General features: G+C 47.1%; 1 protein-coding gene across 1 annotated transcript in view; it reads left to right on the top strand.

Annotated features, from left to right (window-relative positions):
- Positions 1 to 12,707, top strand: part of LOC148014071 (RNA polymerase II C-terminal domain phosphatase-like 2) — a 195,344-nt gene extending 182,637 nt beyond the window's left edge. The window contains exons 16-17 of the mRNA XM_087666325.1: positions 10,830 to 10,906; positions 11,027 to 12,707. Coding sequence (XP_087522451.1) covers positions 10,830 to 10,906; positions 11,027 to 11,147 — 198 coding nt within the window. The 3' untranslated portion in view covers positions 11,148 to 12,707. The remainder of the gene's footprint in view (positions 1 to 10,829; positions 10,907 to 11,026) is intronic.
- Positions 12,708 to 13,312: the final 605 nt, after the last annotated feature.

The following is a 13,312-nucleotide window of genomic DNA, read 5'->3' as shown; positions in this document are numbered from 1 at the left end:
CAAAGAAAGACTTTGTATTTAAAGGGTGTCTTGTTGACCCAGCCCTCCATCACAGTGATCCTCCACCACGAGCGGGATTTACGCAATCCCCATAAAGCATTCGCTTTAGTAACTAGCCATGGATTATCTTTAATCAGGAGATGATATACTTGATTAGCAGAAGCTTTGCTCAAAGGCAGCCGGCCTTGTAGGTCCCAATCTTGCCAGGGATGATCCAAAGCAAGAGTAGGAAAGGGTTGTCTGCTCTGGAGCACCGTCACGAGCTGTTCCCATAAAGGCCTATATCCACGAGGGATCCGGAAAATCCTCCTAGCAGTACGAAACGAGATAAGCACATTGCGCCTGGCAAGGGTGGCATCCGCAACTGAAGACAAGCCCAAACGTGCCATCCGGTTGAATTGCGGTCTAAGCTCGTGTTTACCTTCCCACGAAAGTAGACGTGAGACCGCCAGTAATTCCAATTGAAAAGAGTTAGTAGCCAGACGATCCTCCGTTGGGTGCCACTGAGCCTTTCGAAGGACGTGTTTCCAGGAACACACCAAATGAGTAAGCAGCGATGAAGAAGAACTGGAAAACCGTGAGTCCGCGTTAAGAACGTGCCACCAAGAACATCGGAGTCGGGTATTGCCATGCCGAAGCCCATGACCCTCGAGGAAAGAACGGGCAATAGCGACCCATGGATGATGATCATCCGAGCACATGGCGCGGAAAAGGGACCAACGGAGTGCCTGCATGTGAGTTTGGGCATCTAAAATAGCTCCGCCACCCATGCTTTTGGGGGTGCACGCATGTGACCACGAGATCCAGGAAATGCCTGCATGCAATGAGTCCTTCTTCCAGAGCATGAAGCGAATAGACTGAGTAAGAGCATTCAGAGTCGTAGGAGTCCAGGGCAACAATGGCAAGAAATATGTGATCATTGGCAACATAATTATCTGTGCTACTTTGAGGCGAACATGAAAAGGCCAGGCCTGAGACTTCCAGTACATAAACTTGGCCACTATCTTCTGAGAAATCCACTGCAGAAGCTGCTTTGGGGGAATATCAACACCCAATGGGTATCCAAGATGCCTGACAATGGAACCTCGAGGAACAACCAGACCCTGCCAGTCCAAGGACTGCAAATCCGACTCCGTGCAGCTTAGAATGGCTGATTTGAGCGGATTGATACGAAGGCCTGACGCCTGGCCAAAGAGACCCCAAACATCCAATGCTTTTCGAAGGTTATCCTTGTCCGCACGCAAAATCATAAAAGTATCATCCGCCAGGGATTGGCTAATGAAATGGTGTCCTGTAGGAAGCGACAGTCCGGCCAACTGGGAAGAGGCGGCCATATGTGATAACATGGAAAGAACTGGATGTGTCGCAAGGGCAAAGAATAAAGGGCTCAAAGGACACCCCTGTCTGACAGAACGGGCAAGGACAAATTGCTCAGTAACACCTCCATTCAGCATGACTCGCGAAGACGCCGCAGCACTAATGGTGTAGATCAAACGAGACATCCGAGCACCAAAGCCCATAGCGGACATAAGGTCAGCAACAAACGACCAGTCCAGATAGTCAAAAGCCTTTTCCAGGTCCAGTTGAATCAACACCACCTCCTGATTAGAGTGCCGGGCATAATCAATGGCCAATTGGGCATTCAAAACATTGTGTAAGATATTTCGGCCCTTGATGAAACCGTACTGAAGAGGGTGTACAAGGGCAGGGAGGTGCTTATGGAGCCGATTCGCCATTACTTTGGAAAAGATTTTGTACATGGAACCCATCAAAGAAATGGGGCGCCAGTGTGTCAACTTAGATGGCGAGGGAACTTTTGGAAGCAGTTTAATAAGTCCTTGTTTCCATGAAGGAGGCATGATCCCTGTTTCCCACACCTGCTAAAACAGGGCCCGCAAAGGTTTTGCCAGTTGGGTAGCAAAAGCTTCAAAGAACTCATTGGTGAGACCATCCCAACCGGGACTTTTATCTTTGGGCAAGTGTAACAAGACATCCATAACCTCTGCTTCCCCAATATCTGACTCCAGAGTAGCTTGCATGTCATGCGGTAGCTGATTGCGGACCAGGTCATAGAAGACCGAACGGGCCTGAGTGATTTGGGCTGAAGGAAGAGAAGCGGAACCGAGAAGGTCACGAAAATAGTTGCTGCACATATGCACAATAGTCTGTGGATCCAGGATAAGGTGGCCTTGTGCATCCTCGAGTCTGGTCAAATTCTCTCGCGCAGGAGAGGCATGGAGAGCTCGAAAGAACTTATGGGTCTGACATGCACCATCTTGCAAAGTCTCTGTTAGATGTTGCAATTTGGCCTGCTGATATGATTTTAATTGGAATTCTTTCAGAAGATCGGCCACCCGCAGGGCCAGTGTAAGCAAAAATGCATCATCCGGAGTATCCATCAGCAAGGAGCGAACCAAAAGCAGCAGGTCCTCTGCTGCCTGTCTACGGCGCCGACAAAGAGAGGCATGATAGATCCCATATTGCCGAGCAACCCGCTGCACATTAGAGAGCAATCGGTCAAATGACGCAGTGCCCTGAGAGGAAAAGTCCAAGGAGAATCTGTCAAGCAATTGCTGCATATAGCCCTGAAAAATTGTATGCTTTAAATAAGAGGAGTTGAAACGCAAAGGGAGTCTCTCCAGAAATTGCTTGAAGGGGGCAATGGGTTGTGCAAGCAACTCGAACTGCAGAGGGAAATGATCCGACAAGACATATTGCGGCAACACTTTTATTTCGAGCATCTCAGGCAGAAAATCATCATTATGCATGATATATATGCGGTCCAACCGCGACCATGTTGTGGCATACTGGGCCGAATGGAAAGTAAAGCCTGGAGAAGACGGGTGTAGCCAGGACCAAAGATCTTGCTTAAGAACAGCAAGAGCCAAGTCGTGCCACATACGACTTTCCGGTGCATCCATGACCGAGTGCTCCGATGTAGACTGGGAAGAATCCACACACATATTGAAATCCCCCATGAAGAAGCCGCGTCTGCCAAGTGACAAGGAGGTCTGCAAAGTCTGCCAAAGCTCCCGGCGAGATAGCGAATCATTCGGAGCATAGAGGCCAAGTAACCATAGGATTTCCCCTTCGAATAAAATTTCAATCACCAAAAAGCGGCCATGAACATCATTTTTAATAAGAACAGGCTGATATTTGGCATGGACAATCATGAGCACCCCCGAATAATGCCTGGCCTGTGTTCCTGCATAGAACAAACGAAAGCCATGGCAATCCACCACTTTACCGGCATCACTGTGACTCTTGTGCTCAACAGCACACAGGACATCCCACTGATTCTCATACAATGCAGTCCACATGGCATGTTGCTTGTGACGAGAACAAATTCCTCGCACGTTCCACGTGGCTATTTTCATGTGTATACAAAACACACTTAGGTACGAGGCACAGCTTGCCTCGATTTGACTTTGTCGGCGAGAATGTCGAGGACTCCCTCGTCCAAGAAATCTGCCAACACCGCAAAAGAGTTCTGAGGGCCAGATTTGGAAGTTGACGGCATATCCGCTTGCTTGGGGTTGGAACGTGGGTAACGACGGTCCCACGGAGTAACGACGTTGCCTCTGGTATCAAAAGCCAGCTGTGCAGGTGGACCCTTGAGACGATCCGAATACATTTTTCTGGCGGGCTGATGACGGGGAACTGAAGAAACCATAGCAGGAGCAGAACGCTCGGACGACATCATTTCCTTCCTGCGCATATATGTTCGCATGGAATCGTGTGAAGTAGTAGGCCCAGTACTGTCCATGCCTGCACCAATCCTGTTGCCTTTTTTGGCACGGACTTCAACCCAATCAGTAGCACGGGAATCCTGTCCCGAAACCTGTTGTTTACCTTTGGCCAGAACTTGGGGCGGGTGGGTAGGATCCAGCGACTGGGCATCGCACACCATATCTTCCATGGGCGGAGCAACATGAGCTGCATCCGAAACGTGTTGTTGCTCGGGGCATTCAGCCATAAAGTGCCCCAACTGTCCACAGGAAAAACAATGGCCAGCAAAATTGCCCCATTTCAAACGAAAGTGTAACGGATGCATTCCAGAGCAATTGAGTCGTAACCATGCAGGCCGTTTCCGTGCGGTATCCCATAACATGCACAAGCGGTTGCGATTCACCGCCCTGAGACTGGGAGGGACTAGAACCGTGCCCACAGCGGCCATAGCGTCCTTTAATAGCGGCCAATAAACAGCCGGACAATTTTCCACTTCTACCCACACAGGGCATTCACGTTGCAGGAGGCGCTGGAAGTCTGCCATCAGGCGCCATGGAACCACATGTACCAGCCGACGATCAAAAAACAAAGGCAGTTTAGACAGAAGCGCAGCACGGTGCATCTCTGTTTTCAAAAGGACCTCAAAGAAACCCCGGGATCCAACAAAAATCTCTTCAACACATTCCCCTTGTAGCAGACTCTGCAGCCATTGGCGAATACGGGAAAGCAGCGGGATGCGACCAGTGAAGAAGAGTATCACCGCGCGATCATAAAATACCGAAAAGGAGCGTAGGACAGTTTTTGGCTCGACGGTAGCTTCCAGAACATCGTCTGGAGCAGAGGCAGAGAAGGCTTCCTGGTTATGTTGAACATATTCACCAAGCAGAGTGTTGGCAAATTCCAACAGATGCTCCCAGTCCACCTCCTGAGAGTCCACCGGATCCGAAGCGACCTGCGCATAGGAACGATCCGGAGAAACGCCTATCTCTTCCGGGGTGTGCTTGGTACGTTTGCCCGCAGGCTGGATATCAGGACCCGGGGGCAATTCTTCAGTACACGGAACCATATCCTCGGGTTCCTCAGTATCCGAGTCCGGGCCAAGTGCTGCCACCGTTTGATCTAGGAAATCCAGATCCAAACCAGCCATCGTGAATGACGAACTGATCTCACAGAAGGCCTGACTGGCACTCTCTCTCTCGCTGTCTCTTGCTGAGTACAGAGCAGATGGCACGCGATCCCGGACGCTGCCTAACTGACGAAGGTCAGTTTTAGGGTTTTCACAGGCGCTGGGCGCCTGGCGTCAAGGGTAGGCTACTGTGAATAGGGCGGCAGAACTGAGGATGGCGGGATGATCGAGGGCGCAGGGCAGAGGGCTCGCCAGCAGAAGCCCTAAACGCAGAGGGCAGACGAGCAAGGCGCTGGTGCAGAGCCCGCCACTCAGGCGGGCGACAGCAGGGCGGGGACCGCTGACGAAGGGCCAGCCAGCAGCGGGGCGGGGGACTTAGTCACGTCCGACGGGACGTGAGAGACACGCGACTGGGCGCCAGGGAGCTGCGGCCGACGGATCGTCAGGGGCGGGCGACAGATCGTCAGGGACAGGCCTGCGGGCGGTGGGCAACGGACGACGACGCGGACGAAGGCGAGGCGGCGACTACAGGCGACGACGTGAACCCGGCAGGCTATGGCGGCGCGACAGGCGACGCGACAGGCGACGCGACCTCCCCGCGATCATTCTCTCTCTCTCTCTCTCTCTCTTCTCTCTCTCTCTCCTCTCTCTCTCTCTCTCTCTCACCTTCCCCCCCCCCCCCCTCTCTCTCTCCGGGTAATCACATTAATTACTGGAAAATCACAAGAATCGCACATGATCTAAAAGGACAACAGAGCAACAGAGGAAACTGCAGTATGCCATGAGACCAAATTTCCCAAGGGAGAAGCCCTGCATGCTGCACAATATCAAGCTTCCAATGAAGAAGGCCTTTCAATTGAGCAATATGACTTTGAACACTTAAATGGGAATCAAAGCATTCCGGGCAACCCAATTATGCCAACAACCACAGATGTGCAGAAAGTGGAACACTTATCTTCATGTGCGACTGCATAGGATCTGAAAATTTTGGCCTACCAAACACCCAATTACAGGGATGCAAAATAGGTCCCACACCAAATCTCTAACAAAAGAGACTGAATCTTCTTTACCACCAGACAGGAGACAAACCTGTGGTGAGAAGTCTCCACACTTGTAGTGTAGTAGAAGCAAGAGAAATTAGAGGTATTTCACCAAGAGAGGGCTGAGGCAAGGAACAAGCCATTGATTAGCATTCACCAAAGAAAAACTTTGCGTTTCAATAGAGTTTTTTTGGCCCATCACTCCATCATAGTCGATCTCCACCATAACCTGGTTTTGTGTAGAGCTACTGGCACTCATATATGGTAGCTTCTGACAAGACCCATCACTTCATCATAGTCGATTTCCACCATAACCTGTTTTTGTGTAGAGCTACTGGCACCTGTATATGGTAGCTTCTGACAAGAGCTACTATAGCAGTAGCACAAGTCTACTACCTGAGGATTTTGAAGAGATGTTGCTTTCTATTTCTAGTCTATGGCTGCTTCTTACAAGAGCTACTAGCAACCATATGTGTTGTTGGTGAAGAGATAACGAGGCCTTGTATGGACGGGTACTGGTATAGCAATAGCACATATGTCTACTACCCGAACATTTTGTTGACAATGATGTTGATGGTATTCTTTACTCTGGTTTCCATAGTGTGTTGATGGGCTATGTCTATACCCTCAAGTTCTATACCTTTTGCACCTTAGCCAAGTGTTGTAAAGGGTGCATGGAGGATCCGTGGGGAACAACCCCTTGACATGCACAAGTCATAGGAGTAATTGAGTCACAGAAACATGTCTTCATAAGCTTCAAAGAAGGTCAGCCCCCTTACAGGCATGTGAATGAGGGTTATAAGAAGGATAAAAGTGACATTAAAAAGGCCTTTATAAGGCTAATGAGTCATAGTAACAGGTTGACCTGCTTCACGTGAGATTGGCACTAAAATTTGACATATACAACAGTCTGAGATGGCTGGACTCATATAAGAAGCACAAGGGGGTTCATGCAGGAGTCCATGGGATATCACAGGTAGTATTTGAGCTGGAGAAACTAGCCTTGGGCATGCGGAACAGGCCCTGAGTTCTGGACATGCTGATGGATCTCAGGACAGGGCAGAAGTAGAGAGGGACTAACCAGCAGCATTATAAATTGGGGGGTGGGGGGTGTGTGCGCATGAAGAGAGGGATAATATGACAACTATGAGGACGTGCCATACTATTGAAGTTCCAGCAAACTGTCGTTTTCTTCTTCCTCTTCCATGGCAACTTGATGAGAAGGAGGCTGCTATCTTCTTCTTCTTCTTCTTCCCTTCTATGATGACTTGGAGAGAGTAAAGTGATCAGTTAGCTGCCATTTTCTTCCATTCCTTCAAAACAGACGAATCTTTCTTGAGGAGTTCATGAGGAAAACATTGAGTGTAGGACTGGAAGGGGAGAGTAAGAGAGTGGACCGAAATACCATCTGTTGAAGAGCAATCACAGGAATCTAGAACTCCAACTGGTGGAACTACTGCAAGAAAAAATTGAAGAAGGCGCTTGTGTACTGCACCATGCTCAAGCTAAAGTTTATCAACCTCTTCACAACTAAATGGGCTGCTAGCCTGATTTTCTTTTAGCTTGAAAGAGGCCTTTGTCAGAGGCTTATACAAGCTATAGGTTATGGTTTCATGAAGTGCCTTCTTATGTTTGTTCTCTCTATGTATGGGTAGATTTGGAGATCTTTATGCTAACTTTTTTTGAAGCAAGAGACAATGAGTAAGAGGCTAATCTTACATGTGATTAGCAACCCTTCAAAGGACTGCGTTTGAGCTGAATTGTGGGTGGGTTGTTTGCCTCTAGCATCTGACTACTTCGGAGTATATTCTTGGTGTTGAAGTGGGCCTTTTCTGAGTGAATTTTTGTGAGTGGGAAGTTTAAATTGAGTTCTTGGAGTTTCTTGATATCAGTTGGAGATTGCTCTTGTACAGATCTTGTGAGCCAGCTAAAAAGTATTTGTTGTGGGTTTTGTCTTGATGCAAACATATCCATGTAATGCAAGCGAGTCATGTATTTGATCATTTGCCTTGAACCCCGGATTGAGTGAATCCATGTAGAGGGTCTGTCTTCTGAAATCATACAGGAAATCCACACCTCATATGAACATTTTTTTGTTGTCAAACATCTGCATCTTAATTACTGAACGGCTGCCCAGTGGGATTATTGGTATTTTTCCATGTTAGAATTGGGTGCATGTCATCACCATGAAGAAAGCTAGATCACAAGACATATTTCATATGAGAGCTTCTTTTTGGACTCACAAGACATATTCCATAGAGATTTTTCCCGCACCATAGGGCCTAAACAGTCTAGACAAGGTATTCGAAGACTCAAGAGAGCTGATGGATCCATTGCACAAGGCCCTCTGGAGGTGAGATAGGTGGCCACATGCTGCTACACAACTCTAGTAGGATCCACCAATAGGCCTCCCGGATACAAGAGAGACAAAGTGACAGTTTGGCAAAGCACTAGGATGGTGGTTACAGATAGGATGAGTAGACATTTGATGGCCCATTTTACAAAGGAGGATAAGGAGGAGGCACTTCGGGCACTACCCTCAGGTAAGTGTCCAAGGGAAGATGGACTAGATAAATCCTTCTTTGTGAGCTACTCAGATCTTATCAGTGCAACCCTTCACTTAGCCTTTTGGCAGATTATGCCATCAAGGGCTATGCTAGAAACTTTCCAAGGGGCTGATTCATTTCATCCCAAAGAAAGTGGAGATGGACTAGAGATCATGTAGTGAAGACAGATCACCTTGCTTGGAACTACCTACAAGATCCTTGCTTAGGCATTAGTCTCAGGCTAGCACCATTGATGTCAAACAAATACACCCCACTCAGACAGGATTTGTCCAAGAGCACAGCATCTTAGACAAAAATTTCACCTTCTGCGAGATAATAGCTTTGGCAAATCTAGGAGACAAGACCTTATTGTGCTCCTCCTCGACTTTCAGAAGGCATATGACCGCATGGATTGGGAGTTCCTAGAGGGCACAATGCTGAGGATGGGCTTTCCAGAGTAGTGGTTCGGGGAGTAGCAGCTCTCTATTCTTTAGGCCACAGCCAGTTCATGACTCGTAGGGGGGAGGAGATAGATTAGTCCACTATGTTCGCAAATAGTCTCCAATAGGGATCCTACTAAGATGCTGTCCAATGATGAGAAAAGAAGTGCTCCCTTTAGCATCCTCATAGCCGCATGCTGGACCTCTATCTATGACCCAAGCTATAGCCCCCCATGTCTCCACCATGGACTCCAAACCTCCTGGGCTTTAGGGCAGTCCCATAGGCAATGTCTCTATGTCTCCTCTAGCTCACCACATCACGTGTATGCGACTATGTCCCTACCATATCCAAGCCAAGTGCCAACTACGAAACTCCTATGGGCTACAAGCCGTAGAAAGAGAGACATCTTCCTAGGCTCAAAGCTGTCATGTGGCATCCTTCAAAGGTAGTATAGGAACTCGTCTTTGTGCCAATGGGGGGTGGCTGATGGCCATGCTCTGATCCTGCTCGTCCACATCCTTCTCCCCAACCCAGGAGTGTAGCCAAAAAAGGGTACCTTGCATGGTCTGTCAAGAAAAGGGCCCCTCCACACCCACTCTCCCAAAATCCCACTAGAGTCTTTGTAGAGGCATTTGTTTGTATGCCCAATATCTCCATCCATCTACAAGACAAGTGGCTGGTTTTGGGTCTATGTACCACTTCCTCTTGAAGTGTGCCACTATTCTAATCCTCTGCCTCAAGCAACCACTAAGTGCTATATGGTCAACACCTTCTCACTAGAAGCGGCCATGCTCCTCAACTGTGAAAGTGAATGTCATGTCTCTACTAGATGCAATGTCAGCTAGAAGGATGTCTCCTCTAGAGAAGAAATCGATCCAAGTCTGGGAGATAGATGTATCTGTCTACTAATCTCGTGGAACCCCGTCTATTACAGCCTCAATCATAGCTCTCACTCTCCTAAGACCCTATAGTCTCTACCTTTGAGTCTCCTATGGTAACTTAGGAAATGTAACATTACACATATCGATTTCCATGCCTCTAAGCATATCATATTATGCCATTAGTTGTTTGTTACCTTGGATCGTGCATCCAAGTGGACATCATTACATGTGCCAATACCAATGAACATCATAATGTCAGGGCTTGATATCATGATGGATTGGTAACATTAGTTGCTGAGCATTTCTCAACGTGCAATGGACCTACAAGCTTCCCTTCTATGCACATTTCAACAGAGCCCTATGCAGGCATTCCCATTGAATTGGGCAACCAACACTCACACAAAGCAGGAGATCCCAGAGGCCGCAAGAAATAGATGACAATCCTGGTTGGCCACCCAAGATCTTTGGTTCTTGAGCATGAGTTGAGCAGATGGGGCTGGATGGGCTTATTTTCACTCCACACACCATCTCGGAGGAGGTTTGAGCACAGATGAAGGATATGTTGCTTTTTTGTGGAATTCTGCAAGGCATTTTTTACAGTGCCATGAGCTTGGCTACTGGAGATGATATGGAAGATTATCATACTTCATGAATCTGTGACACGCAGGGTACAAAATCCATGTAGGATGTGTAATAGTCCAGGGTATGATTTGTGCGAAGCAGGGTGCAAATCCAATCCTTAGAGCTGAGCACGAGCCCATGACTTTTTAATACACTGATCACCTTATGGCAGAGTACGGAGAAGCCACTGCTTCTGATGATTTTGAGAATGATATGCAGCAACCATCAATACTACATGTATGACCTGTAATCTAGGACACCAGTTACCCTTTTTGGTTGCATCTAGGTCTGAATACCTGGGATCTATTGTCCACACAATTTGGAGGACAAATCTTCTTTCAACACTTAATGAGTTTTTTCACTGCATATTTGAATGCTTTCCTTTCTCAAGATATATGCATGGATAAATGATTGTAGGTGTCTTCAAATGTTGAAACATGTGCAGGCAGCAGAGGAAGCACTTAAACGCCTTAGGCCAACAATGCTGGGCCGTGGAACCTCGAAGCGAGCAAGTTCTCCTAGGTGAGTATTTCCCTCATTTGGAATAATCACAAATGCCTGTGAAAAGGTTCATATATATAGATTCTTGACTATGTGCTGGCTTTGCTCTGATGAATGTTAGGGTTTTTCTGTAACTTGTAGGTCTCCTCCTATTCCATCTAACAAGAGAGGAAGGCCGGGGGAGAGACTACAGAGGTTCCCATCGTCACCCCGTAATCTTTCCCCTAGAAGATATGCAAGAGATGGGCCTAACGTTTTATGAATGGGCTGGTAGACAAGAGATGTGCCTCATGCTTCTTACAAAAGGCTGAGAGTAGCATGACTTTGTCTCTGGCGTTCTGTACAATAGAAAGGCCACACCAATCTGAAATGCAGAGGTTTTGGATTGGGGTCTAGCATAGTAGGGGCTGTTAGCAAGGAGCAGAGCTTTTTGATTGGTTCCTTATGCAAGAATTTTGCATGAGCTATCAGCTGTTACAGGAGGGGGCTTGTTCATGAAAGGGCTTACAAATTCTGATGTTCGGGATTTGTAATCTGGCGAGGAAGAACTGCCTCAGTAAGTTATGACTAAGGCAATGTGGTTACTGTTGCATCAGACAAAATCCTAGTATATCCGGGATTGGAGCTGCTGGTTGGTTGGGTGGTATACTCGTCAGTCGATGTTTTATTTCATACATCATGATATGGGAGGTATGTACTTGTCAAGAAAGAAATCCATTCATTGCCTAGTCTTGTCCTTTATTTCCAAAATGCTTGATATCACCCTTTTCCATCCGTAGGAAGTTTCTCATCTTGCAGGCCTTTTGCAAGTGTTTCTTTGTACATTCTGATGAACAGGAGACAAAAGATCTAACACAATGCTGTCAGCATGACAAAGTTCTGATGGCAGAAGTTTCTCATTCAGTCAACGTGAACATCTACCTGAGTGTAATTTTACATCAGTTCTTCAATTGATGATTGACCATGCTTGAAAAGAAAAGATCTTGCAGGTCTAATAACAGTGTGGTAGTATTTTGTTTCATCATTGCTATGCAAACAAGAAACAAACAGAAAGTTTCCTTTTTTGTGAATTGTTTTAAAGCTTCTAGCTTAAGTGACATCAAATGTAGTCTGGATTGGTGCTTTGCAACAGATTTGTTTGGAGTGTTTTTGAGGGCATCATGTGTAAACTGCAATGCTGCTTGGCTTGAGCATATGTACATGGGTATCCTTGTGTTGCTATTTTCCAACAGTGGTCCTGAAGAAATTCACCAGAACTAACCTTGAAGGCCTATATCCAAGCACCTGGAGTCCTGATCAACTGGAGACTCATGAAATATGCTAAGTTAATTATCACAGTAGATGAACGTTCAGGAAAGGAACAAGAGTCAGTTGGATCTCATGATATTGAGAAGGCTTGCTTGTATGGATGCGTCTCTGTGCTGTATGTAACGGGTGATTTGGAAAGGATCACCTGCTTAGTTGGTGTACCTGTTCTCTATGTCTGCTGTTGATGGTACTGCTTCAGCTTTGTAATGGTGGATTGGCAAGGACATATACTTGTTTCAACCATGGGTGGATTGGAAATGAAAAGTATGGATGAGAAGCAGCGATGCCACACAAAGTACACAGAATTAAAGACTGATTTTAAAAAATGTGACCGGGTGACAGTCTCTTACTGTAATACATGTTCAACATGGTTACTCAAACTGAAAGTTTGAGGTCATAAAACTGAGGACACGATGGCAGATATGTTCATACATTCTTTTGTATTTTCATTTTGGATTTCACTCAGTTCTGAATTATGATATTGGTACCTTGATCATTAGAACATGTGCATAAGTAATGGACATAGAGAATGCAAAGCATGAAGATGGGCAATGAAAGGTAAACTCAATTATGAAATATGGTGAAACAACAGCTATCCAAGTCGGGCACTTTTTTTTTTTCCCAAGTAAAATGTGGCTGATTATATTACTCGAAAAAACTGATTACAACAGAGTGCTCATGCTCAACAGACTAACTGGAGCTGATGCAAAGTCACCAATACATCATGTATACAAGCCTCTCAAGGCGGTCTAGGGGGTGGGGGGGGGGGGGGGGGGGGGGGGCGCGGTATATCGCCAAATGGGGCTGCCTGCCTGCATCACAAAGAACAGGCCCTCGCCGCCCCAAGTACGCATGAAGTGACCACGGAGCTCTTGACGAGCCTTGGACTCACCCTGCACCTGATCCCATCGGCCACGGAGGGAATGGATGATGAAGGTCCATAGCTCTGCTAAGGTCGCAAGTGCTGAAAGTCTCTCCGCCGAAAGCCACATGGCATCGCGCCTTCCAAATATGCCATCCAGTGAGACTCCCTATGATCTCCCATATCTCCGAGCGGTTTGCTGTGGGCTCCAATACCTGGCGGATGGGTAAAGCCTCCAGACCGACCCCAAGTCGGGC

The sequence above is a fragment of the Lygodium microphyllum genome, chromosome 25 (assembly GCF_053477565.2).
Source record: "Lygodium microphyllum isolate KBCC chromosome 25, Lygodium_microphyllum_v1.1.10, whole genome shotgun sequence".
Taxonomy (NCBI): domain Eukaryota; kingdom Viridiplantae; phylum Streptophyta; class Polypodiopsida; order Schizaeales; family Lygodiaceae; genus Lygodium; species Lygodium microphyllum.
The sequence above is the reverse complement of the archived record's forward strand: the minus strand, read 5'-3'. Positions and strand labels throughout refer to the sequence as shown.